Here is a 25,967-nt window from a genome sequence, read left to right as displayed (position 1 = left end):
CTCGACCTGCTAACCACACCCCTTCTAATACACCCCAGGATGCCATTGGCCTTCTTGGCCACAAGGGCACACTGCTGGCTCATGGTCATCCTGTTGTCCACTAGGACCCCCAGGTCCCTTTCCCCTACACTGCTCTCCAACAGCTCTGTCCCCAACTTGTACTGGTACATGGGGTTGTTCTTGCCCAGATGCAGGACTCTACACTTGCCCTTGTTATATTTCATTAAATTTCTCCCCGCCCAACTCTCCAGCCTGTCCAGGTCTCTCTGAATGGCTGCGCAGCCTTCCGGCATCTCAGCCACTCCTCCCAGTTTTGTGTCATCAGCGAACTTGCTGACAGCGCACTCTAATCCCTCATCCAAGTCATTAATGAATATATTGAATAGAACTGGTCCCAGAACCGACCCTTGCGGAACTCCGCTAGACACAGACCTCCAACTGGACTCTGTCCCGCTGACCACTACTCTCTGGCTTCTTTCCTTCAGCCAGTTCACAATCCACCTCACTATCCGATCATCCAGACCACACTTCCTCAGTTTAGCTGCGAGGATGCTGTGGGAGACCGTGTCAAACGCTTTACTGAAATCGAGATAGACCACATCCACAGCTTTACCATCATCTATCCACCAGGTAACATCCTCATAAAAGGCTATCAAGTTGGCTGAGCAAGACTTCCCGTTGGTGAAGCCATGTTGACTGCCCCTAATGATCCCCCTATCCTTGATGTGCCTAGAGACAGCACCAAGAACAAGTTGCTCCATCACCTTTCCGGGGATGGAGGTGAGGCTGACCGGTCTATAGTTACCCGGGTCCTCCTTCCTGCCCTTTTTGAAGACTGGAGTGACATTCGCTTTCCTCCAGTCCTCAGGCACCTCTCCTGTTGCCCATGACTTAGCAAAGATGATGGAGAGTGGCCTAGCAATGACTTCCGCCAGCTCCCTCAGCACCCGCGGATGCATCCCATCAGGGCCCATGGATTTATGGACATCCAGGTTGCTTAATTGGTCCCTGACCCAGCCCTCATCAACCAAGGCAGATTCCTCCTCTATCCTGACTTCTTCTGAGGCCGCAGGGGTCCAGGGATCCTCAGGACAGCCTCCAACAGTATAGACAGAGGCAAAGAAGGCATTCAGTAACTCCGCCTTCTTTTTATCCTCTGTCTCCAGGACCCCCACCTCATTCATCAGTGGGCCTACATTGCCTCTAGTGTTGGCTTTACCTGCAATGTATTTGAAGAAGCCCTTTCTGTTGTCCTTGACCTCTCTTGCAAGGTTTAATTCCAAGGAGGCCTTAGCTTTCCTAGTTGCCTCCCTACATCCTCTGACAACAGACTTATATTCCTCCCAAGTGGCCAGCCCCTCCTTCCACGATCTGTACACCTTCTTCTTCCACTTGAGTTTGTCCAGCAGTTCCCTGTTCAACCATGCAGGTCTCCTGGTACCCTTCCTTGACTTCCTACCTGCTGGGATGCTCTGATCTTGAGCTCGGAAGAAGCAGTCCTTGAACGCTAACCAACTATCTTGGGCCCCCTTACCTTCTAGTACCCTGTCCCATGGGATTTCCCCTAGCAATTGCCTGAAAAGGCCAAAGTTGGCCCTCCTGAAGTTCAGGGTTGCGATTCTGCTAGCTATTCTGTTCCTGCCACATGAGATCCTGAACTCTACCATCTCATGGTCGCTACAACCAAGGCTGCCCTCAACCTTCACCTCTTCCACCAGACCCTCCTTGTTAGTGAGGATCAGATCCAGCAGCGCTCCTCTCCTAGTTGGCTCATCCACCATTTGCATCAGAACGTTATCATCAATGCACTGGAGGAACCTCCTGGACTGAGGATGGCTGGCTGAGTAGGCCTCCCAGCAAATATCAGGGTAGTTGAAATCCCCCACAACCACCAGGCCCTGTAATTGAGAGACTGCTCTCAGCTGCCTGTAGAAGGCCTCATCACCCTCCTCATCCTGATCCGGTGGCCTGTAATAGACACCCACAACAGTATCACCCCTGCCAGCCTGCCCCTTAATTCGCACCCACAAACTCTCAACTCGCTCCTGATCTGCCTCTGGACAGAACTCAATACATTCTAGCTGCTCACTCACATAAAGAGCAAGATCCTTCTGCAGATTTGGTTGCCTAAGGTAGTCACAAATTTTTCTTCCCAATCATTGTATAATGTTGCTGTCTGTGGCTGAAGGACCTCCAAATTTCCTCTTGAAGATAGCTGTAGTTTCATAGTAGCAAAACTAAACCAAACAACCAAAAAAACCTTACTTTGATTATTAATTTAGATTCCTATTAATAGATGGCAAGAACACATGAGCAACTAGCTGCCCATGCGCATACATGTAGTGTAGAATAATAAATAGTAAGCATGAGGTGATTTGTCCTAGCTTCTCCGCCAGTTAAAGACAGGTAAATTATTGTGCAATGGCAGCAAGCCACTGCAAATAAGCCATGACAACAAAGCAGGAGATGGGCTTTGCTCGTCCCACGGGATCCTGCGATCCCACGGAAGCATACCCACAATTTCAGAGTGAAATTGTGTTCTCCTCTTTCCCCTTGTGTTCAGCTGGCAGCATTGCGCAGTGGCAGTAAGTGGAGGTAAATATCTCTCTGCTGAATAGGTAATACCTTCTCATGAAGGTAGTTGAAGGTAGTACACAGGACGAGTTTAAAATATCAGCTTATTTTATTAACATTTTTCCTTTGTTTATTCACAAGGGAGAAAAGACAGTCATTCATTTCTCTTTCCTGTGTTAGGTGTTATGGACAGAAGATGCTGAATACATTGATGAGTGATAAAAACTTTGATAGGTATTTGAAACAGGCTGTCCCTTCACGTGACTTGGAAGATGTAATGGCAACACTTAAGCAGAAAGTAAGTGTCTGGCAGGAGAAATGTCTCCTTTATGCAGGTACTGAGGTTGCTAATATGAGATTAAACATACCTAATCTTTATCTCATTCCTCCTCCGCTGAATCATTTTGCTCCTGGGAATGGACTGTTGATCCTTAGCCTGTTTATGTGCAGACAGTGAAGGGACTAGTATGGCTAGAAATAAAGTGGGTGTATTTTGAATATCAGCCACAAACAGGAAAGGGAAGTAGGAGAAAATGGTTTTACCTTCAAGCATAAAAAACCCAACACCACCCCCACCCCTGCTAATAAAGCAAGGAAGTGAGAATGGTGCTTCTGAAGGTAATGGGGTCTTTGCAACAGGTGAAGGAAGTAGTAGTGCCAAGAAAATTTCCAAATATACAGAAGATGCACAAGGCTATCATAATTAGTGCATATATTGTCTGTCTTCATGGAACACTGCCCTGCTGTCATGCACTGTGGAGCTGGAAGAAGCTTTGTGAATTCAGCATCCAGTGGAAAATCATCCCTATGTTTTTTTCATTCCTCGCCATTTACATTCTAGGAAGGAATGGGCCTTTGTGCAGGAATAGGAGAGTGAGTGTGAACCAAATCAACTCCCAGCAGAATGGGTCAGCCTCCAGAGAGTCCAAAAGTTTCCCGCTCTTCCCTTTAAGAAGGCTTGTTCCCTACCAGTTCGCATTATTCCCATTTGTGCTGCAGACTAATGAATTTGGGATTTTATATTGCTGCCCATTATGGTAGCACCTGTCACCTGCCTTGGGTTATTGAAAACTAATAGTAGACATCACTGAATCTCTGGCCTGTCTCCCTCTCTAAGATATGAAATGTTTTGCTAAGCCTTTCTTGGTAGCAGAGATCCTGGTTATAACGTGTGTTTTAAATAAGTAGTTTCCTATTTTATCTTCTATAGATTCATGCTCTTTTATACATATATATAGGGGTTAGAAGACCATAAACGTGAACCTCCATCTGCCAAGGACCCCAGGAAGTCTAGGAATGGCGACTTGACGATGGCCCAGGACAACTTGCCTTCTGATGGAGGGTACTGAGCACTTCTGTTCTATCTGACAAAGCACGTGACAAGCTTTACCTGTCTCTTCCTCGGTAAAATCTTTCTGGTGAAGACGAGCTGCGCCAGAGATTGTTTTCTTGCCCCACAAATCATCTATGATAAAAAATGTCTACTTCTGCAGTAGTCTGAACACAACTTCTCTGGAAGGTTTTCCACAAAAATTGAGAGAGAGGAAGTGACAACCACTGGTTGCAGCTCAGAAGATCCAGTGCAGTGGCGAGGACAGTGTTGCAGAGGCTGTGCAAGGGTTGTGTCTCTGCAGTTTGACTTGGGACAAGTAATTTCAATCGGGGTATTCTTATCTGAGTGGAGTCTTTTTTAGATGGGTGGTTTGATGAGAAGTCCCAGTCTAGAACCAAGATGCCACTCCCCAAAATAGCACTTTCCATGCATGGGGTTTGGCCTGGCTGAATCATTCCTTTCTGTCCCTCAAACAGTACGAGCAAGACAATCCCTGAGCAGTTCTGGTCGACACATGTCTCAACATGGACTTTTTCTGTAGCTATCCCTGTCATTCAGACCCATCGCCACATGCTCAGCAGTGGCAGGAAGGTGACCACATGCCTCACCTGCATAGTTAGGATCTCCCCATGCTCATGGCAGAGAGAGGCTGACCCAAGAGAATTGTTCCCATTGGGTTTGTTAAGCTGTGGATCCAGTCCCTAGGGAAGCAATAAGATGAGCATAGTAGCGGGATGGTTGGCTTCTGTTTTTATCTCTGTTACTGATCCTCTGGATCCTTTCAGATATGCCCCTTAATCTCTCTGGGTAGGATTCATCTGTTCAGATGCATCTGAGCCTTGTATCCAGATTCCCATACCTGTTGGAGAGACACTTCTCTAGAGTAATTAATTTCCTTATAATACACACACCTCCATTAAGATGAGGCATTTAAACTTTGAAGTAGTGCCTATTTTCCCCACAAAGGGATGCTAGATGAGTACCTGGGAAGACATCTGAAGATAAATGAGACGAGTCTCATCCTCAGTGCCTTGGTTTTCCTGAGTAAGCGCTAGCAATAATGTTACTTGCAGACTGTCTCCTGTAATGATTGTTAGGAGATCAAAGTTGCTTTTCAGATCAGGACCTAGCTGAAATCACATCATTAGGAAGTCTCCTTGAGATGTTTTCCTCGCTATTAACTGAAGATATTAACTCCAAAAGGTCTTACCTTGTTTTATTTTCCACTTTCAGGTCTGGCTCTGACGTACTCGCCTTACCCCATCAGAGAGTCCGTCACACGCCACTTCGCACTGTGGAAAAGACTGAACAGCCCGAGAAGCTTTACAAGCGTGAGTTAAGAAAAAGGCAGCTAGGAATGATACTTTGAATGCTCTTTTCTAGTGATGCTACTCTGATTTTCAAAAACAAAACCCTTGGAGATCTGATTTTCCAAATCAAAAACCAAACCCTTTGAGATCTGAAGTAGATTAATCAACATTGCGTATTTTGGCACTGGGAGAAAGAGTGAAACCGTGTGCGATAGGAAGTCCTTGTGAATTTTCCATTTACAGAGAAAGACACAAAAGGATGCAGCCAATGCAGGATCTGAGCTTTCTGTCCTCGTAAAGCACAAGCCTAAATTAAATGCTGCGTAATGAACTGATATTTCCTTTTTCCAACCTCAAACCACATATGCTAGGTTTATTATTACAAATCTCTTCCCCTATCAGTACTGCAAACTGAGGCTGAGGTAGGAAATGCCTACTGGCTTCTCCCGCCTCCCTGCCTTGCATTATCACTAGCAGTAAGAGTTCTTCAAGACAAAATGCAGTGTCTGGGGCATCTGTGTCAGACAATACTTCCAAGTTGAAAACCTCAATGACACCATTGCTGTCCCTTTGCCATCTGTGGGTTTGTAGCTATAGGAGAGATGAGAATTTAACAAATAATTTTGCTGATGCAGAAAAAGCGATAAGATCCACTGGTCCCTCAGCTCAGTGTTCTGCCAAATAATGGACGTGCCCCGCCAAATAATGGGCATGCCCCATAGGAATGATTCCTTTATTGCTGATATGCAGCTAGGATGCTGAGTGCAACTAGGGAGAAGTATTGCTGAGTAAGTAAGGTGACATTTTTGCTGGATACATTCTGGACTAGAAATGAGCTGTATCGTTAAACCATCTCTCTCTCTCTCTCTTATTATTGACCTGACTATTCAGCAGGAAAAACAATACAGATTTAAGGAAGTTGTTCCTTTTTTACTGCTTGGCTATCACATAATTTTATCATCTGTGAAGCCATGTAAGGAATTATTAGTTCTCTGAGTTTTAACGGCTCTGTTGGAGAGTGTTTCAGAATGAGCTGCACTGTGCTATTCCCATTAAGAAAATCAGCCTTTAGTGGGGCTGCCCAGAAAGTGCACTGATCTGCTACAATTCAGAACAAAACCCCTCAAGGAAAATGAACTCTAGCTTCAAGAACCTAATTCTGTCTTTGACAACACTCTCACAATCCTAAGCTTTTCTTTAAATGCCCTCTAAAATATTCCATCGAAGAGGAGGAAATGTAGATTCTTACCTCTACAAAGGCTATTAAATACAGCTATTAAAACCCAGGAGTTATTTTAGTAACTGGGAAAAAGAGGATGTTTACTAAAAGCCAAATGGGTAGGAACAGACAAGAACCTTTTTGGCAAGGGAAATCTCTGCTCCTCTCTGTCAAACACAGCTGCTCACCAGAAACCAAGGGCTGCGGCCTTCCTTTATCATGCAGTAGGTTTGAGTCTGATGGCCAAGAGAGCAATGTCCTTTCTGCTGCCAGGGCAATATGGTAGTACCCCATCTGCCTGAAATGTTATTTGTTCCTTGCTGTTCTCATACACAGTCTGTACCCGTGTCTTATCAGAGCTCCGGCCTCTGGAACCCATCTTGCCTGTTCTCCAGCATCGTGGTGTTGGTGGTGTGCAGGCTGCTGGACATTTGCATGAACCTGTGCCCCCGTTAACAGGCCTCCCACTCAGCCAGGCCAAGGAGATGGATCATCTCCTGAACCCTCATCTTCTGAGTGACAATGATTTGAAGGACAGCAATGGAAGGGTAAGGGCTAAGGACAGGGGTGAGCAGGCTGCCTTTTCAGTGACCGTTCAGTGCTTAGCAAAATGTCACTGAAAATCATAATCTTCTTCTCTTGGGGAGCAGATTCTCTTGGGAGTACATTTGCCAGATACAGAGCAATTGCTTATTTTCACTGGTGCAGATGTCACTGGTTGGGAGATGGTGCTAAGGTTATGCAAGAAGCGTTCTTTATGTACAAAGGCCAATTGAGAGCAGAGGTGAATGGTAGAGGAAGTTCCACATCAGTGAATGTGTGCAAAGTGCATGCTCAGAAGCACAGAAGCAAAGATTATAATGTTGAGTGTAAGCAAGGCTGCAAAATAAAGTGGGAGAGCTTGCTTTTCCTTGGTTACCTTTCTTGCTGTATCTCACAGCCCTCTCATTCTCAATGTTTCTATTCGTTAAGAGCAATGTGTCTCAAACTTGTTTTCACATGACTCCTTTTTTGGACTCGTGTTCTCAGAGAGCAGCTGAGTCCTTCAGAAGCAAGGAAGTGAGAAGCAGCTGCAATTACTGGCTGTGAGTGTTAGGAAACAGCAAATTACCTCTCATTGCTGGTTATTGCAGATGGGTTTTACTCCTCTGCCCTGGCCTGCAGGAACTGAACTGCATGTTCACTGCTCCTGTGAGCTCTTCATACGTCTTGGAGCACTCCTATGACTCTCCTGGTTCAAGCAGGCCCTCCTGCTGTAGATTGAGAAGGAGTATTTTGGACCAGTACTAGGTTATGGCAATGATGTGTTACACATCACTGGGTGTCATTGTATGCCAAGGTGCGGAAAGGAGGAATTATTCTGAAACTATTGGGATGTGTATGGAGCTGCATTAAAGACTATGACACTCTACCATTGTGTTCCTGATGAGGTGTTGTGTATCGTTTGTGTATCTCTCTTTATGCTCCATGATGTATTTCCATTGCAACTAGATCCGTGTTACCTTGTCCAAGTCAGCTCAGAAGAAGATCCAGCCACATCGAATGAGAGCGGTGGAGCTTTTGCATAGAGAGAGGGAAGAAGATAAAGAAAAGTCCTTGCAGCTCCTTACACAGAGTGTTGACCATGGGGATGCAGCCGAAGAAAGTAAGTGGTCGCTAGAGTTGTGGGCCTTTATGTTCACTTGCTATTTGCATAGTGTTGCAAATGTCCATGAAATCGCACTGGAAGGCTGTGACACTTGCATCTGAGTGGAAGTTCAAATAGGATTGATTTCCAATTTCCAAAGGAAATTAGGCAAAGCAACAGAAAAGCAGTACTGAGTTTTCCTCGTTTCTTAGGGAAAGCATCACTGTATTCTGTGATCAGTGTCCCACGTTAGTATGCAACTGTTATGCTTCGAGTTGTTTGGGACAACAAAGGGATGTTACCCAGCTCCAGCAAGGCTTCTAGCCCTTTCCAAGCCCACAGCCACCCTGTCCAGCACTCTCCGCTTAGAAGGACCTTTTGGGTCTCTGCAGGCTTTGGCCCACCGCCTGTCAATGGGACAGTTTCCACCTGCCCCAGCACGGGCAACACACACAGAGAGAGCGCTGGCACTGCCTTGGGGAAGCGGGTCAACAGGCCCTCATTGCCCAGCATCCCCACCATCAGCCAGGGTGGCAGCTTCCCATGCAACTCCTCAGGTGAGCGCGCTCCGCTGCAGCCCCTGCACCAGCTCTTTCCTTGCACAGGGAGCACACGCTGCCTCGTCCTCAACCACAGGCAGGATCTGAGGTCCAAAGCCTGTCCTGAGGATTGAGAGCAAACCTGCTTTGGATCCACGCCAGCTTGGTGATACCAGAGCAGTTGGTGCTTTCAGATCCACTGGAAAGTTTAGCTGAATAAAGTAGTGGTAAAGCTTAAGCTCTAGCTTTTGCCCGTACTGACAGTCCAAACTAGAACACTGGTGCCGGGAGGCAGCTGTAACTGCAGGGCTGAGCTTGGGTGCAGCCTGGCAGGCTGTGCTCACTGGGCACATATGTGCACCACCATGATCAATTAGCCACTCACCATCTTGGCCCTCTGCCTGTGCTGCTGTCAGGGTCTCCAGCCAGCTTTGCTACTATCACAGCAAGGGTTGTCTCTGCATGGAAATGAGTGACTTGGTACAATCATGGCATTGCACCTACAAGTGCTTGACGGCTTCTAGCCTCTCTCATCCCACCACCTGCAATGCAAACTCGGAACAAGCAGCACCTTTTCGGTCACCGCACCCAAATACAGTGGCTGTGTGTAGCAGATGGCATACCTGAGAGGCTGCCTGGTGCTCCCAGACTGCTTGCTACCTGCAGTAAATATACAGCAGATAGTGAGTAGATAGTGATTCTTGTCTCTTCTTTGGGGGTCACCTACCTCATGTTATGATCCTGGGTAGCGTGAGTTAAGGAAAAGGCAGCTAGGAATGATACTTTGGATGCTCTTTTCTAGTGATGCTACTCTGATTTTCAAAATTGACCAGAACTAGCCTGACACGGCTCTCCATTCATATTGAATACAGATGTTTAAACGTACATACTTGTGCAGTGACATCACTGATGGCAGTGACTGTGATATCTGTGACACCCAAATTAGTCCCCATCTGAATATTTTTGATTTTACAGTTCCTCCATCCTCCATGCTTTGTAGAACACACAAGGTAGAGTAAAAACCCTACAGAGTCCATAGCATCTCATCTAGCCTCTGTGCAATATTTATACTCAATACTTTTAGACAGCTCAGGTGTTTCATCTACACTTTAGAAAATGAGCTTTTGAGGGCAAGACATGAAGTTTTTGACCTATGGTGCTTTTGATGACAAATAGGTTTCATAAGAAACGCATTTGTCATCTGAATTTTCTTATATCTTGTTTATTTATCATCAAGAGATTGTGTTTCCCGACAAGGAGGGACTTGGTTGTTCTTGCTCGGTGCTCACTGGGGGCAGCTGAAGGTTTTACCTCAGAAAGTTACAGGGTGCCTCTGTCCCCAGGGCTCCAGGTAGCAGGGAGGTGATACAGGGAGGTATGTGCACATCTCAGGAGCTTACTCCTAGGGGAGCAAGTCCTGCTGGGCGGCACTGGCTCTCCGTGAGCATGAGCCCTGTGGCACTAGGGATCTTCAAGCTGGCTGTGGTTTCTATTTGGACTAGGGAGCTGGCTCTGTGTGCAGTTCTCAGGTTTACACAAGGAGCTGGTGCCCAGCTGGGGGTGACTGGGAGATGGGTGGGTGTTGGGGAAAGCAATGAGCCAGAGAGCAGGGAAGTCTCTGAACCAATGCCAGTTTGCACCCACATATAATCTTGGCTGGGAGACTGGGTTGCTGTCTGCTCGGTGAGGGGGTGCCTTGCCCTGGGGTATGCGATGCTAGTGTCTGACCCTCTCCTTACAGTGAACTCACTGCCGGACATTGCTCTGGACTTCCTGGAGTGGGGACAGGATAGTGAGGACACCCGGGAAGCCAGACCCTTCCCTCACCCACAGCAGGGGCTGCTCAATGCGCTCACATGGCTCAGCAGCAACGACTGGTAAGAAAGCCCCCTGTTCACTCTTTCTCTCTCTCAGTGCTAAGGTAAGCTAGAAACATTTTTTTCTAGTGCCTCTGAGCCCACACAGCCCAGATGTCCAAAGGGAACTAGTGAACCCACCCCAGAGCAGTCACAGTATAAAGATGTGAGAGCAGCCTTTTATTTGCCTTGGTCCATAGCCCTGCTACAGCCACAGCAGGTCCATGCTGTTTCCTAGCTTTGCCTTCTGCTCCATGTAGCTGCAAATGAAATCTTCAGGGAAGAGAGAAAGTCGTGGAACAAGACGATTTGCTGGCTGAAGCCAGAAGCAGGATGGAAGTGGTCTTGAGTTTAGAGATTTGAGGGCCGCGGGCCACTGGCCTCAGTAGGACTGAGCAAGGATTTGTCTCTGGTCCCACTGTTGGCAGCAGCAGCAGAAGACAGGGCCTCCCTGTGACCTCCTGCACGTGAGTCCCAGGAGCGCCTACAGGGAGTTCCTGTTTCTGAGAAACGGACTGAGATACGGTTGAGTTGCTCAGCCTGTCATTTCTCCTGAAGGGCTCGTGGCAGAAGACAAGGAAAAAGAAAAAAATCATTTAGGCACCTTGCACTTTTAGAATTAAACTTTTTCCCCCTCACTGCTTAATATGGACCAAAGATGTTTTGTTTATAATCACAGTGTATCCTGAAATTAGGCACAGACAGGAGGAGACGCTACGACTTTCAGGCTATTCAGATATTGGTTGTCTTTCTGATTTCTGGGTCAGCATACACGCATGAGGGCTCCATTCGCACTGGGATAACCATGAAAAATCTTCCATCTCCTTGTGTGGTCGCTTTGTTTTGCTCCTCTCCTCTTTCTCTTCCCTGTTCCTGTTTGGTGTCCTGTGAGCTGCAGAGAGCTGCTGCAGCTATTGGAGGTCCGGGTTAAACTCAGAGACCCCAGTGGGGATGGGTCCCCGGTCCTGCCCTGCAGCCCTGGGGAACCAGTGACTGCATTGTGTGCCTTCACGTAGCTCAGGCCCTTCACAAAGAGGCGGGTTTTTACTCCTTTTAAATAACATGTCACTGTTGTGGGTGTCAGTTCAAGTAGGGATTTTCTGGAAAATCCAGCATTTTGGCTGTTCTTGCCCAGGTGTGCAATCCTTAAGGACACCCTGCCTTTTCTTTTTTTCGGAGGGGTGGGCTGAGCACAAGGGGGGACGACTAGATTGCAGGGTGCAAACTCAGCTATGGAGTGGCAGTGCAGGCTTTCACTCCTGAACGGCCCTCTGGGGTGGCAAAGAGGGAAAATGCCCCAGTAACAACTGGACGGGACTGTATCTCAGGGACAGGGTACGGGGAGGGTACAAGAAGCACAAACATGGCACAGTGTCCCAGCTTCTAGGAAGCAGCGACATAGAGACTTGGTGTGCCAGGGATTTCAGAAAGGCTGTCTTCTTTAAGAGCCACAAATTAACCCATCCACTCTGAAACCATCTATTTGCCTTTTGGATTAATGTACGCTTTTGACTGCCACAGCATCCTGTGACAACGAGTTCCATGATAATTAATTAAGTGGTGTATGAGAAGCAGCTACCATTGTTTGTTTGAGCTGACACCCTGGTAATTTCAGAGCTGCCTCGTTATTGGGAGGTGAGAAAAATCAATCTGTTTGGTAATTGCCTTTCAGGGAGCAGAAAGTGAAGGGACTCATCTGCATCAGGCACCTGGCTATCTGCCACTCAGAAGTCCTTCTTTGTAGATTTCATGATGTTTCCTTGGCAGTTATCGAAGAGGTAAGAATATTGTGGTTAACTGTGTCCCACATTCCTTGTACATGGGCGTAGAGTAGATATCTGCTTGTTCATTTATGTGTGTGCTCAGAGTCTGCCTTCATTACTATTTTTAGTGCTCATTTTTCTAATACCTATGTCACCTATCTATATGATCTGCTGTGTCACCTGTCTATATGATCTGTCTATACATACGGCTGTATTTGCTGGCATGCAGAGCATCTGTCTCTCTCCTCTTTGAGCTAGGTGACATTTTAATGCAAGATACAAATGCAGAAACTGAGACACTAATCAGGTGAATTGCCACAGCCCAAATCAATCAATGCTTGATAACCCTTTCAGTGAAGAAATTTTTCCTGATATCCAATCTAAACCTCCCCTGGCACAACTTGAGGCTGTTTTCTCTCGCCCTATCACTTGTCACCTGGGAGAGGAGTAACTTTTATACTTCTGAGGAAACTTCCTCCTCTCTGTTCTACACACTCACGTGCAGAGACATTTTTATTAACAGGCACAACTAAGTCTGGCAGAAAGAAGCACTGATCTCTCCTTCAAAGTATCATTCAAATGAAGCACGTGACTCTCAGATGCTTCTTCCTTACCCTTGTGGGAGAGCCTTTTGGAAGCAGGGGTCACTCCAGAGCAGCCCTGAATGCTGTAAAACCCCCCTGGTCGCAGCTGTAATTGCATGTCATCTCCAGGATCCTTGAGTGCCTTAAGTCCAACAGCTGGGGTTCTCCTGAGCAGACAGAGCAGCAGATGGACTCAAGTCCCTGCTGCGAATTAGTCTGTAGACTTGAGCCCGTATTTTCTGTTGCCTGGTTGAGTGCTCAAGCTGCCAGTGCTGCATTTCTGGACAGGAGGAAAGTGCTACTTTTCCTCTATCTGGTCTTTATGAATTGTGCCTTTGTAGTTTAAAAACAGCCCTTGCTTTAATTTTTTTATTTGTTTGTTTTCAATAAAAGGGACTAAAATCAAAGCAGGGCACATTATGGGCTAAGTAGCACACTTTGTTCTAGGTGAAACAATATTTTTTAGGCCTGTAGTCTCATTAAAATGGTATTGTATAAATGGGCCTGAGGCCAGAGAAGAAGTTGATATCAGGGTGTGTTTCTGTGCTTGTGGCCTTCTGTTCTTACCGTGCTCTTGTGTTCCACCAGGACAGAGTGAGAAGTCATGTTGTTCCCTGGGACTTCTGTCTAGGGGAACTGATGTTCTTTACAGGGTGGTTCTTATGTTTCCCCTCATGTCTTCCCCAGGTGAACAACCTCCGCTCAAAGGTGTCTCGCTTTGCAATCGGCACTCTTGGAGAGCTCTTCAGGACCATGAAGAAGCACATGGACTGCAGGGTGGATGAGGTTGCTGGGGTCTTGCTCCAGAAGATGGGGGACTCGAGCAAGTTTATTCGGAAAGCAGCCAATCGATCCCTGGAGATCATGGTGCAGAACGTGACTCCTGCACGAGCAATGACTGCTCTCATGGCTAGTGGAGTCCAGTATGTCATTCTTCTCTTAGTGATATCCTTCACCTTAAATTGTGTGGGCAGGGGGAAGGGACGGGAGGCAGAAGGGGAATCATGGGAGGGAAGGGTCCTTTCTCCTCCGTCTTCTGGGAACTTGGTGATTAGATTCTCTGATCAACCTCACTCCCTTTCTCTTGTCATCTCCTTCTGCCCTACTGCAGCCTAATTGTTCTCACAGTCTGTCAACGCTGCCCAGACGTGGTGAATAATGGGGAAGAAAAAGTTCCTGCAAAGGGTGGTGATACAGGCTTGTGGCTTTGTGGGAAGAGGAACAATGGCAGTTCGAGCAGCCAGCGCCCTTTGATATTTTGCAGTTCTAACCACAGAGGCGCTGGGAAAAATCATGCATCATCATTATGCCATTAACTTGAGAAATAAGGAGGCTAATTGCTGGGGCACAGAGCATGTAGGGGAGAAGCCACTGGGCGCAGCAAAGCCTGCTCAGCAGGCGCAGCTCCTGCCGAGAGGAGTCTGTCTGACTGCCGTGTCCTTAGAGCTCCTCTTTCTATTCAAATTGATACTGCATGTTAGCCTTGAGATGGTGAGCCACTTTACAGGTGCCTTCACAGGCCGACTGCCATGGGATAGCTGAAGAAAAAGCTGCCTTAAAGTCTTGGTGCTGTGCCTGATAGTGTCCTCTAGAAAGGACAACCTGGCTAAAACAACTGCTATCCTTTCCTCAGCTTTTGAAAAGGCTAAAGCATTCAAATGTACCTCTTGCCAAGCTCAGAGAACAAACTGGCTGCATAGCTTGATGTTCTGCAGCTTCATGCCCCACAGTGTGTTTCGCCCCATTTGTTTTTTTCAAGGATCTGCAGATTTGGAGATAAATGAGTGGAATAAGCCCCAGTCCTGCTGCAGTTCTGTCTGTGTTTTGGGAGCCCTCTAACGAATCAGCATGAATTGTCTTCCATTTCCCTCTTTCTCAGAGTTAGTTTCAGGAAAGAAATTGAGTATCAAACAGTCCAGGGAGATTAAATTCCTCCCTCTTCCTTACAGGTAGCACCTCTGTACAATACCAATTTTGTGTTTATCTGAGGACAGAATCCTCTACAGGTGGCTAAAATCACAGCAAGAACACATGCCTTCTTCCCCCAGCAATGACAGGGACCATGCTGTAACCGAGGCCTGTGCTTCTGGCCCTCCTTTTCCCTCTGCCCCAGCGTTTGTTCTCTTGTTTCCAGGCACCGCAACGTCCTGGTGCGGAAATGTGCGGCCGAACACCTACTGACCGTGATGGAGAAAATCGGAGCCAAGAAGCTCCTGTCGGGCACGCGTAGCAGTACCGACCTGCTGGTGCGCACGGTGGTGAAGCTTGCTCAGGACTGTCATCAGGACACGAGGTGATGATCTTCATTTCACCTCCTAAAATTTTAAAACTGTTTGATGTCTGGCCATAAATCATAAAACCACAGAAGAGTGGAAGGTAGAGTAAATATTAAGAAAGTTACTTCACAGTGTGGATAATGTTGTCTGGGGAAATGACTGTACTGGGTAACATGAGGTTTTCCAGCAAGAAGGACCATTGCCGAATTCCTGAGACTTGAATGATTCTTTATTCAGATCAACAGAGCTCAGATAGTCAGTCAGACAATTTTGTTTGGTCTTATGTGCGCAATGCGAAGCTGAAGCGTTGGCCAGTGTTCATCACTGAATGATCCCAAACATTTACTTCTGGTAAGGCTAAGGCTGTCCTAGAAAAATGCCAGCTGTCTTCAACCAATGTATTCAGTCTTTCTAAATCCTTCTGCAGATTTGGTTGCCTAAGGTAGTCACAAATTTTTCTTCCCAATCATTGTATAATGTTGCTGTCTGTGGCTGAAGGACCTCCAAATTTCCTCTTGAAGATAGCTGTAGTTTCATAGTAGCAAAACTAAACCAAACAACCAAAAAAAACCTTACTTTGATTATTAATTTAGATTCCTATTAATAGATGGCAAGAACACATGAGCAACTAGCTGCCCATGCGCATACATGTAGTGTAGAATAATAAATAGTAAGCATGAGGTGATTTGTCCTAGCTTCTCCGCCAGTTAAAGACAGGTAAATTATTGTGCAATGGCAGCAAGCCACTGCAAATAAGCCATGACAACAAAGCAGGAGATGGGCTTTGCTCGTCCCACGGGATCCTGCGATCCCACGGAAGCATACCCACAATTTCAGAGTGAAATTGTGTTCTCCTCTTTCCCCTTGTGTTCAGCTGGCAGCATTGCGCAGTGGCAGTAAGTGGAGGTAAATATCTCTCTGCTGAATAGGTAATACCTTCTCATGAAGGTAGTTGAAGGTAGTACACAGGACGAGTTTAAAATATCAGCTTATTTTATTAACATTTTTCCTTTGTTTATTCACAAGTGAGAAAAGACAATCATTCATTTCTCTTTCCTGTGTTAGGTGTTATGGACAGAAGATGCTGAATACATTGATGAGTGATAAAAACTTTGATAGGTATTTGAAACAGGCTGTCCCCTCACGTGACTTGGAAGATGTAATGGCAACACTTAAGCAGAAAGTAAGTGTCTGGCAGGAGAAATGTCTCCTTTATGCAGGTACTGAGGTTGCTAATATGAGATTAAACATACCTAATCTTTATCTCATTCCTCCTCCGCTGAATCATTTTGCTCCTGGGAATGGACTGTTGATCCTTAGCCTGTTTATGTGCAGACAGTGAAGGGACTAGTATGGCTAGAAATAAAGTGGGTGTATTTTGAATATCAGCCACAAACAGGAAAGGGAAGTAGGAGAAAATGGTTTTACCTTCAAGCATAAAAAACCCAACACCACCCCCACCCCTGCTAATAAAGCAAGGAAGTGAGAATGGTGCTTCTGAAGGTAATGGGGTCTTTGCAACAGGTGAAGGAAGTAGTAGTGCCAAGAAAATTTCCAAATATACAGAAGATGCACAAGGCAATCATAATTAGTGCATATATTGTCTGTCTTCATGGAACACTGCCCTGCTGTCATGCACTGTGGAGCTGGAAGAAGCTTTGTGAATTCAGCATCCAGTGGAAAATCATCCCTATGTTTTTTTCATTCCTCGCCATTTACATTCTAGGAAGGAATGGGCCTTTGTGCAGGAATAGGAGAGTGAGTGTGAACCAAATCAACTCCCAGCAGAATGGGTCAGCCTCCAGAGAGTCCAAAAGTTTCCCGCTCTTCCCTTTAAGAAGGCTTGTTCCCTACCAGTTCGCATTATTCCCATTTGTGCTGCAGACTAATGAATTTGGGATTTTATATTGCTGCCCATTATGGTAGCACCTGTCACCTGCCTTGGGTTATTGAAAACTAATAGTAGACATCACTGAATCTCTGGCCTGTCTCCCTCTCTAAGATATGAAATGTTTTGCTAAGCCTTTCTTGGTAGCAGAGATCCTGGTTATAACGTGTGTTTTAAATAAGTAGTTTCCTATTTTATCTTCTATAGATTCATGCTCTTTTATACATATATATAGGGGTTAGAAGACCATAAACGTGAACCTCCATCTGCCAAGGACCCCAGGAAGTCTAGGAATGGCGACTTGACGATGGCCCAGGAACACTTGCCTTCTGATGGAAGGTACTGAGCACTTCTGTTCTATCTGACAAAGCACGTGACAAGCTTTACCTGTCTCTTCCTCGGTAAAATCTTTCTGGTGAAGACGAGCTGCGCCAGAGATTGTTTTCTTGCCCCACAAATCATCTATGATAAAAAATGTCTACTTCTGCAGTAGTCTGAACACAACTTCTCTGGAAGGTTTTCCACAAAAATTGAGAGAGAGGAAGTGACAACCACTGGTTGCAGCTCAGAAGATCCAGTGCAGTGGCGAGGACAGTGTTGCAGAGGCTGTGCAAGGGTTGTGTCTCTGCAGTTTGACTTGGGACAAGTAATTTCAATCGGGATATTCTTATCTGAGTGGAGTCTTTTTTAGATGGGTGGTTTGATGAGAAGTCCCAGTCTAGAACCAAGATGCCACTCCCCAAAATAGCACTTTCCATGCATGGGGTTTGGCCTGGCTGAATCATTCCTTTCTGTCCCTCAAACAGTACGAGCAAAACAATCCCTGAGCAGTTCTGGTCGACACATGTCTCAACATGGACTTTTTCTGTAGCTATCCCTGTCATTCAGACCCATCGCCACATGCTCAGCAGTGGCAGGAAGGTGACCACATGCCTCACCTGCATAGTTAGGATCTCCCCATGCTCATGGCAGAGAGAGGCTGACCCAAGAGAATTGTTCCCATTGGGTTTGTTAAGCTGTGGATCCAGTCCCTAGGGAAGCAATAAGATGAGCATAGTAGCGGGATGGTTGGCTTCTGTTTTTATCTCTGTTACTGATCCTCTGGATCCTTTCAGATATGCCCCTTAATCTCTCTGGGTAGGATTCATCTGTTCAGATGCATCTGAGCCTTGTATCCAGATTCCCATACCTGTTGGAGAGACACTTCTCCAGAGTAATTAATTTCCTTATAATACACACACCTCCATTAAGATGAGGCATTTAAACTTTGAAGTAGTGCCTATTTTCCCCACAAAGGGATGCTAGATGAGTACCTGGGAAGACATCTGAAGATAAATGAGACGAGTCTCATCCTCAGTGCCTTGGTTTTCCTGAGTAAGCGCTAGCAATAATGTTACTTGCAGACTGTCTCCTGTAATGATTGTTAGGAGATCAAAGTTGCTTTTCAGATCAGGACCTAGCTGAAATCACATCATTAGGAAGTCTCCTTGAGATGTTTTCCTCGTGATTAACTGACGATATTATCTCCAAAAGGTCTTACCTTGTTTTATTTTCCACTTTCAGGTCTGGCTCTGACGTACTCGCCTTACCCCGTCGGAGAGTCCGTCACATGCCACGTCGCACTGTGGAAGAGACTGAACATCTCGAGGAGCTTTACAAGCTCCTGACAGCCAAGGAGTTTCAGACACGAATGGAGGGAGTGGTGCTGCTCCTAGATCAATGCAAAAGCAGCCCCCAGCTCATTTCCACTAACATTGTCCAGGTATGTAGGGCCTCTCTATTGCTCCTTTCCCCTTAGCTCCCTTCCCAAGCCTGTAGCAGTAAAGTTAACTCAGTGTGTCTTGGCACTACGTACTAATCCTTTGGGACAGGCTGGTCCCTTCTTACCCCAAATAATTTAATTGAGCTCCAGGCTTCAGGGCAACTAATTTCAGTCCAGATGTATTTCTCTGGCAGGTGCCTATTGGTGCTGCTCATGAGATGATGACAGAATTTACTGTTGCTGTAGCTTTTGATGTCTCCTACTACCAGTTAGGTTGAAATAAAGGCAATCCAGCCACTGAAAGCTTGGCAATTATTCCCTAGAAGAAAAATGGGTTGGGATGAGGGAGAGAAGTATCAGGCTGGGTTGATATAAAAAAACATATGTTTTTTAAAGGATGGTCCTGTAAACTTTATCTTGTCTTGCGCAGACACGACTCTGCTGATTCACTTCTGTCCTCATCCCTTTCCTGCTTGGGAAAGACTGTTCTCACCCTTCCTGGGGGTCCTCTTTACTCTTTGGAAAGAGGAGGAAAATGGCTAGAGATAGATCTTCTCTTCCTTCTCCTCCCAGCAGCTGCTTTTTTCCCCTTTTCCAGAAAATGATACCTGATAATGTGGCTGTCAAGGGACTGAACCTGCTCTAATGAGAACTGCACAGCACATTAAACTTCAGAAGGCTACCTGTTAGCTAGACAAATGGTCTGGATCCTGGAGAGTTCATCAGAGCCCTGCATTCCTTCAGATGCAGGTTCTGAGATGGATAAAACAAAACTTGGATCTCATCCAGCCACAGTTTTGGCAAAATCAAAACTACCCTCAGTACTTGAGACAACGTTATGGAAAAATGGGCATCGTAAAAACCTGTTTTCATACCTCTATACCAAAGATACTATTTTGCATTATTAAAATGGGATTAATTTAATGATTTATAGGTAAAGGGAAACACCATATGATCTACCCTGCCCCCACTCAAACCTCTCAATAAAATACGAAAATCTTTTCAAACAGCATGAGGCTGTGCAACCACTACAGTGAGTAGCCCACAGGAAAAGAGTGAAATTGTGCTAGCAAGCGCTGATCTGACAGAAAGCATAACCTTCATCTTTTACAGTGCTGGGTACTTCTTTCTACATCCCTTCTTGAAACAAAGACATTTTAATCCAGCTTTCATGTCGTTTGTTTTCTTAACAGATTTTTGATGTCTTTGTCCTGAGACTTCGCGATTGCAACAAGAAAGTGAACCAGCAGGCGCTGGAGGCGCTGGCTTTGATGACGCCCATGCTCAAAGGCGCCTTACACCCAGTGGTGGTCTCTCTGGTAGAAGCAGTCACTGAGAACCTGAACTCAAAGCACTTGGGGATTTATGCTGCAGCTGTGAAGGTGCTGGAAGCATCCATTGCTCATCTAGGTAAGGCTGAGCTCCAACATTGACTCTCCTCAGCTGCGGCTCCTCCATCTTGGAGCCAAGTGAACACCTAGTCTGTTGTTAGCTGTTGTTGTCTGTGGAAATATCCAGCTGCTGCAAGATGTTTCTGAAGTCCTGCCTGCATTCTTTCTGTCCCAATCTGTTGTATCATGTTGTGATGTGCAGCTGAATGGATGCTGCTTATCACCTGGATCATATGCCTGACTATTAACTCAGTAGAGAAGACATTCTAGGGATTATTTGAAGTTCCTGCCAGAACAGCATGAAGGAAGTGACTAGCATCTGTCATGACTGTTTTTCCCACTTCCTCCTGGGAAACTGCGTGCGTTTTGTTTTTATTGAATTGGGTTTGGAAGATGTGCATTCTGTTACGTTTACCCCAGTATGAAAAGCTTTGAACTCAGTTACTCCTTTTGCTGTTTCAGGTAGTAGTTTAGCCACGTAAAGCCCAAATGAAAACGTCCTTTTGAATTGAAAGACTGAGCCCTTGAATTTAATAAGATACTGTGTTATGGAGGATCGTGTTGGAGATCAGATGAAGGATGAAATGCTTGTTCCGTAGTCAGCCTGGAGGTTGTATGGGGTTAGAAGTGCCTTGGCTCCCTTCTTCCAGAAGGGTAAGGAGCCCATTATCGTCCCCTTTTCTGGATGCTTGAGCATGGGGCCGCAAGTATGCCTGTTGATGTAAAATATGTACCTGCAGGAGGGAGAGGGTGAGGTCCTGATCTGCCCTGCGTCTTGAACCATATGGCCCACTGCAGGTTGTGCAGCATGTATTCTGCTGCCTACCAGGGTTGTGCTGAAGCTCTCAGGGATGCTCAGGCTCGTTTCAGCTGGGAGCACCTGCCCTGCAGAGTGCACCTCCAGCCCAACCATTATCGCTGTCAAAAAGCATTTGCTATAAATTCCCTTGCCGTGCAGATTTATGGCAGCTGTGAAAATGCAGCACTGGGTGAATATGCCTGAAAAAATGTAGTGTTGAAGAGGCAGGTCTTAAAGGGGAATTAGCAACTTTCTCCACATCAGCTGCTTTGTGAACTCGGTGAATTTGCTGCCTTGCTGTGTCCCAGGTATAGGGTTGTTCCTGACCATGAGTAGGGAGAAGAGTGTGATACCTGTACTGCTCATGGCCCTTACCAATTGTCTGTGGTGCCTGGGTGAAGGTTGGGGAAAGTTGCAGAATCCTGCTAACAGAGGATGCGGCAAACAGATCCCTTCAGGGTTTTGGATGGAGCTTTCTGTTGTTCCCCTCTCACCAGTTCTGGGAGATGACTGTAAATTTTCCATGCTGGCATATGTCAGAACAGGAGCGAGGCACAACTGCCTCTCATCGCACTGACTTTACCCAGAGACAGGTTCAAGCAAACAGGGTGGGATATATTTTTTTGATTCTGCTCATTTTTCTGGACATTTGCAAAAATTCAAACAGGCAACTGAATCACAAATATTTCAAAATTAAAGACCTAGGGCTTTAGTGGGGAAAGGAAGGCTCTACTGGAAAAATGCATGAGCAAAACCTTTCTGCATGCTTTAAAATTGTCTGCCTTTACAATTTAAAATGAAGTGGCAAATGACAAAAACCCCTCAGAAATCTAAAGGACTGTGCAGCGCTCCTAGCTTAGGGTAAGTGAGCGCAACATCTTGCCCCATTGCTCCGCTGAGTTTCATAGCTAAGAGCCCAGCTATTGCTTCGAGACACTGTTGACCTGCCTCTGATTCTGAGTTTTAGATGAGACTTCCTCATCTGTCATCTTTAATGATCCATGCAAAAATGCAAGCTGGTTTTAAAATTGCTTGATCTCTCGATGTTAGAACAAAAAATCCCCCCAAAACAAAACAAAAACCCCCCATCCCAAAGACCAAAATTCTACCTACAAACAAACTAATTTGCTTCCAAATAATGCCTGGATCATTTATTTACCTTAACCCTGACATTGGCTTGGACATCCCAGCTGAAGGTCACATACATTCATTAGCTGTGACCTGGGACCCTAATCCCACTCGAGGGAGCCACCTTGGAGATGGGGGTGAATCAGCAAATCAAGCCTGACTGCAGTGGAACCGGGACATAGATCTTGCTCTCCTCTGACATCTGTCCTACCCTGTCCTCTGTCATGAAAGAGATGCCCTTCAGATGGCCACTGCCTGACACCAGGGCATGGAGTCAAGCCAGCAGCCCGAGTAGCTCCCAGAGGAACCAGCCCTCTGCAAGTGAGGATGGGAAATTTCCCCTGTAGGTGTTAACGTAGCAAAGAGGGGAACGCAGTGAAAATGAGAGCGCGGAGAAGCAGATTCTTCTTTTGCTCATATTAACGATATTAACGATTAATTAACATTTTGTGCTCCTTCAAGATCTGCAGATCTCAGGGCTTTTTTTCAAAGCAGAAGCTGTAAGGTAACTCTCTGGGGAGGAACAGCAAGTGTGAAACAGTGTCTGCCAATACTGCAAGAGTGTGAGGCAAAAAGTGAAGTGTCTGTTTGACAAGGTGAATGAGAAGAGTGTAATTACCAAAGCAGAAGTTTAATTAGCATAGCAGGATCAGTTCTTTACTGCACGCTTGCAAGAACATCATTAGGGACAGCCTCATGCAAAAAGGAGCACTTAATAGCACAGTGCTACTTAAAACCACTTTGGGATTTGGCTTTGTAGTCATTCACAAAGCAGCAGGTTGCCTGCTTTATCGGTGCCGCTCCTGGTGACACCGCGAGGTATCGTAGCGCATCCCATGCGCATTCTGCCTGCAAGAAAAGCTTTGCTTGGCTGATCAAAGCGGTCAGACTGGAGGCTTGCAGACCAATCCAGGCAACAGTTTATAAATTAAAATAAGACCCCAAAGCAACAACAGGCAGCACAGGAAAAACTAAACTATACGTGACAGTCAAGTATTGGGAAATGAGTTTGTTTTCCAGTCTCTCTGCCAAGATCTGATTTCAGAGATGTTACAAGAGCCCCCAAGAGCGGATGATGTTGGTAATGAGCAGTAATTCTCTCTTGTAAGAGTAACTTGGGGTCTTGTCCGTAGATCCCAACAGGAAACTTAAAGATTTAACATGAGCTTGTCTTTAAAGTGTGAGTGGATGCGTGGACTTTTGAGCCTTCTCACCCTTTGCCTTAGAGGAGGGAGGAGGTCACTTCCGCAAAGCTCCGGGACATGAAACCTTTTCACTTCTCACATGTGATTTAAATTTTGAGGGCCCTGATGCAAAATGTTTAACAGGGCTCCTTGTACAGCAGTCACCTTTGGATTCACAAATGTGAAATGAGAGCTTTTCTTTTTGAATTTAAAATCCTTCCAGGTAAGCTGGAAGGAAAGAAGAAGAAAAGGACTCAGAAACTGCCAGGAATTTACTTTATTTGACAAAATGCAGCTACCCCTGCCCTTTCCCCTCCCCCATTTTCTTTGTTTTTCCTTATAACCGCAGAAGAGCAAGCAGAAATAAATGTTTCTCTTTCAGATAACACCTTGCTGCTCCAAGCGTTTGCCCAGCGAGTGTGTTTCCTCAGCGGCCAAGCTCTGCTGGATGTCACAGAACATATCTCAGGTACCACCTGCTTCAGCTAATCTCCACTTCTAAGTCACAAAGTCTTCAGAGGGAATATTTAGAGGGAATGCCTCTCAATAGACAGTAGCTCATCAAACACCAGAAGGTCCTGAGCTTGTCCCTCCTGCAAAATACCCAAACTAGGTGTATTTGGCAGGGGTTTGCCTGGCTGCTGCAGAGGTGTGCAGCATGTGAGATGAGGACGGCGCTCGGGCTGCAGCGCTGGGCTCTAACTGGGGCATCTCAGGACCTGCCTCCAGGAAGGAGAGGGGCTAAAAATACCCTTGGCTGGCTCCTCTCTTTGAAGGACAGCACAGTGAAGGTCATGGAGGACTGTAAGAGGTCCCTTTTCTACAGCGAACGACCATCCTTTAGAAAAAATGTGGCAACTGGTATTTCTGAGGGTCACTTTGTTTTGTCATCACAGGATTCTTGTTTTCCTCTTGGAAACTTTTGAGGCTGAATCCTGCAGAGCCTGAGGGTCATAGCGTAGGGGAAAACTCAACACACGTATTACAGGCAAGGATTTTGTGCAAGGCAGGATTTGGGGGCAGATGGGCAGAAGCGGGCAGTTCAGCCCAACGCACCGAGGCTCCCTGCCTGTATTGCAGATACGACATCGGGCTCTGAGCTCTGAGCATTTATACTCAGATTGACTCCCATTTTAAAATAGGTACCATAACCCTTTTCCTGCTTACCAGAATTGGTTTTAGGTACTTTCAGGAGCTGTTTAATTGTAGATGACTGATGCTAGATTAACAGCGTAGAGGAAATGAAGGTCCTTCCACTACAGAATAATAAATGGTTACTGCATAACATTTCCACTGAACAGAAAGTAAGAAGTCTGTCTCCAGACCATTTCAGATTTTGATCTCTCAGCAAAATCTGCCACGCAAGGAGCCTATTGGTAGCAAATTTTTGTTTGCATTTAATATAGTTCAGTTCCACAAATGAGCCGAGAACAGACTTCAGGGAGAATGAGTGGGAACGCTTGTTTTTTGGTTAAATGTCAGCCCCCTGTGTAAGATTTTCCCTATTTCAGGGAACATTGTGAGGGTAAATGCCATTAAAGTTGTGAGATGCTCAAATGCCATGGCAGTGGGGTCTGGGTAATTATCTAAGACATCTTGAAGTTTGAAACAGCTGTTCATTAGAAGCCAGCAAGTATGAGGAGGAAAAAAAGCTCAAATTAGACCATTCTGCCAAAGACATCAGTTAGTCTCTGGTGTTTCCAATAAAACTATCAAGCAGCACACACCTTTTGTGGGCTGGAGCTTTGAAGTGTGGTATAATACTGCCGTTTGCTGTGTGCCACTGAGCAAAGGGAACTGCCAGCTTAGACTTTTGGCATTTTTCATCAAAGGTCACAAAAAAGTAATCATCCTTTTTATTAGAAATCTTCCAATTACCTCTCTCAGCTGCACTTCAAAATCTTCAGCAGCTGGTTTAGGCAACTACTTGATGGAAATAAACAGCGATTTGACAGTTTTTGCCATTTGTAATGCAGAAGCAGACAGCGAAATGATTTACAAAATGTGTATGATTCACTTTACTAAGTCTATCACGGATCCAAAGCCTCTGATTTGGAGAAATTAAGGCCCTCAGAGGTTGGTTGTTCTGTTCAGTGGATGATCAGCCACTGTTGCCTGTTTATGGATCATCGAGTTCTTTGTGCTTGCTGATATTAGCCAGAAAAGGCTTCCAAGAACCAAAAAGAAAGGTAGGTACTTGTTTTCATTAAGGTTGGTAAGAAGCTTGTCTCTCTTGGCCTGCAGCGCTCGTGGCATCTGTTTATCCCCGGAAACCCAAAGCCATCAAGCGCTACGCCCTGCCCGTGCTCTGGTTCTTCCTGGGAAACAGGGTCCTGCCTGTCCGAAGCGGCAATGTCAAGGCTGTGGTTGCCAGGCTTGCAAAGAGCCTCTACCAAGAGATGGGCTCCAGGCTAAAGGAGCATGCCGCCAGCCAGCCTCTGCATGTCACGAAAAACCTCTGTGACATTTTGGACCTGAATGTCAAGTGAAGGCTTAGTGTGCTCCAGGAAGATGACAGAGAGGTGCTGAGTGGGACAGGTGGAGGCAAAGGTGGACGCGGCGGTGGCATTCGTTTTATTCTGTGTGTTTGAAGAACGCAATTTACCCGATAGAGTTTACGTCGTCTCAGGTCGCTGTCTTCAGGATCCCGTGGTGGTGGGAGAAGAAAAGGATAGTAAAGTAGGAAAAGAGCATTTAACATACAACTTTTTATAGTCAGTTGGCTATAATCCTA

General features: G+C 45.9%; 1 protein-coding gene across 1 annotated transcript in view; it reads left to right on the top strand.

Moving 5' to 3' along the window:
- The window catches only part of LOC137660822 (TOG array regulator of axonemal microtubules protein 2-like), a 44,312-nt gene extending 18,590 nt beyond the window's left edge, over nt 1-25,722 (top strand). Inside the window, exons 6-16 of the mRNA XM_068396318.1 lie at nt 8,456-8,620; nt 10,344-10,479; nt 12,131-12,236; nt 13,493-13,728; nt 14,940-15,098; nt 16,147-16,264; nt 17,205-17,308; nt 18,533-18,731; nt 19,925-20,141; nt 23,616-23,702; nt 25,478-25,722. Coding sequence (XP_068252419.1) covers nt 8,456-8,620; nt 10,344-10,479; nt 12,131-12,236; nt 13,493-13,728; nt 14,940-15,098; nt 16,147-16,264; nt 17,205-17,308; nt 18,533-18,731; nt 19,925-20,141; nt 23,616-23,702; nt 25,478-25,722 — 1,772 coding nt within the window. The remainder of the gene's footprint in view (nt 1-8,455; nt 8,621-10,343; nt 10,480-12,130; nt 12,237-13,492; nt 13,729-14,939; nt 15,099-16,146; nt 16,265-17,204; nt 17,309-18,532; nt 18,732-19,924; nt 20,142-23,615; nt 23,703-25,477) is intronic.
- The last annotated feature ends 245 nt before the right edge of the window (nt 25,723-25,967 follow it).

This window comes from Nyctibius grandis, chromosome 1, assembly GCF_013368605.1.
Source record: "Nyctibius grandis isolate bNycGra1 chromosome 1, bNycGra1.pri, whole genome shotgun sequence".
NCBI classification, from domain to species: domain Eukaryota; kingdom Metazoa; phylum Chordata; class Aves; order Nyctibiiformes; family Nyctibiidae; genus Nyctibius; species Nyctibius grandis.
Note: the sequence above shows the minus strand (reverse complement) of the source record. Positions and strands in the feature narration are given on the sequence as shown.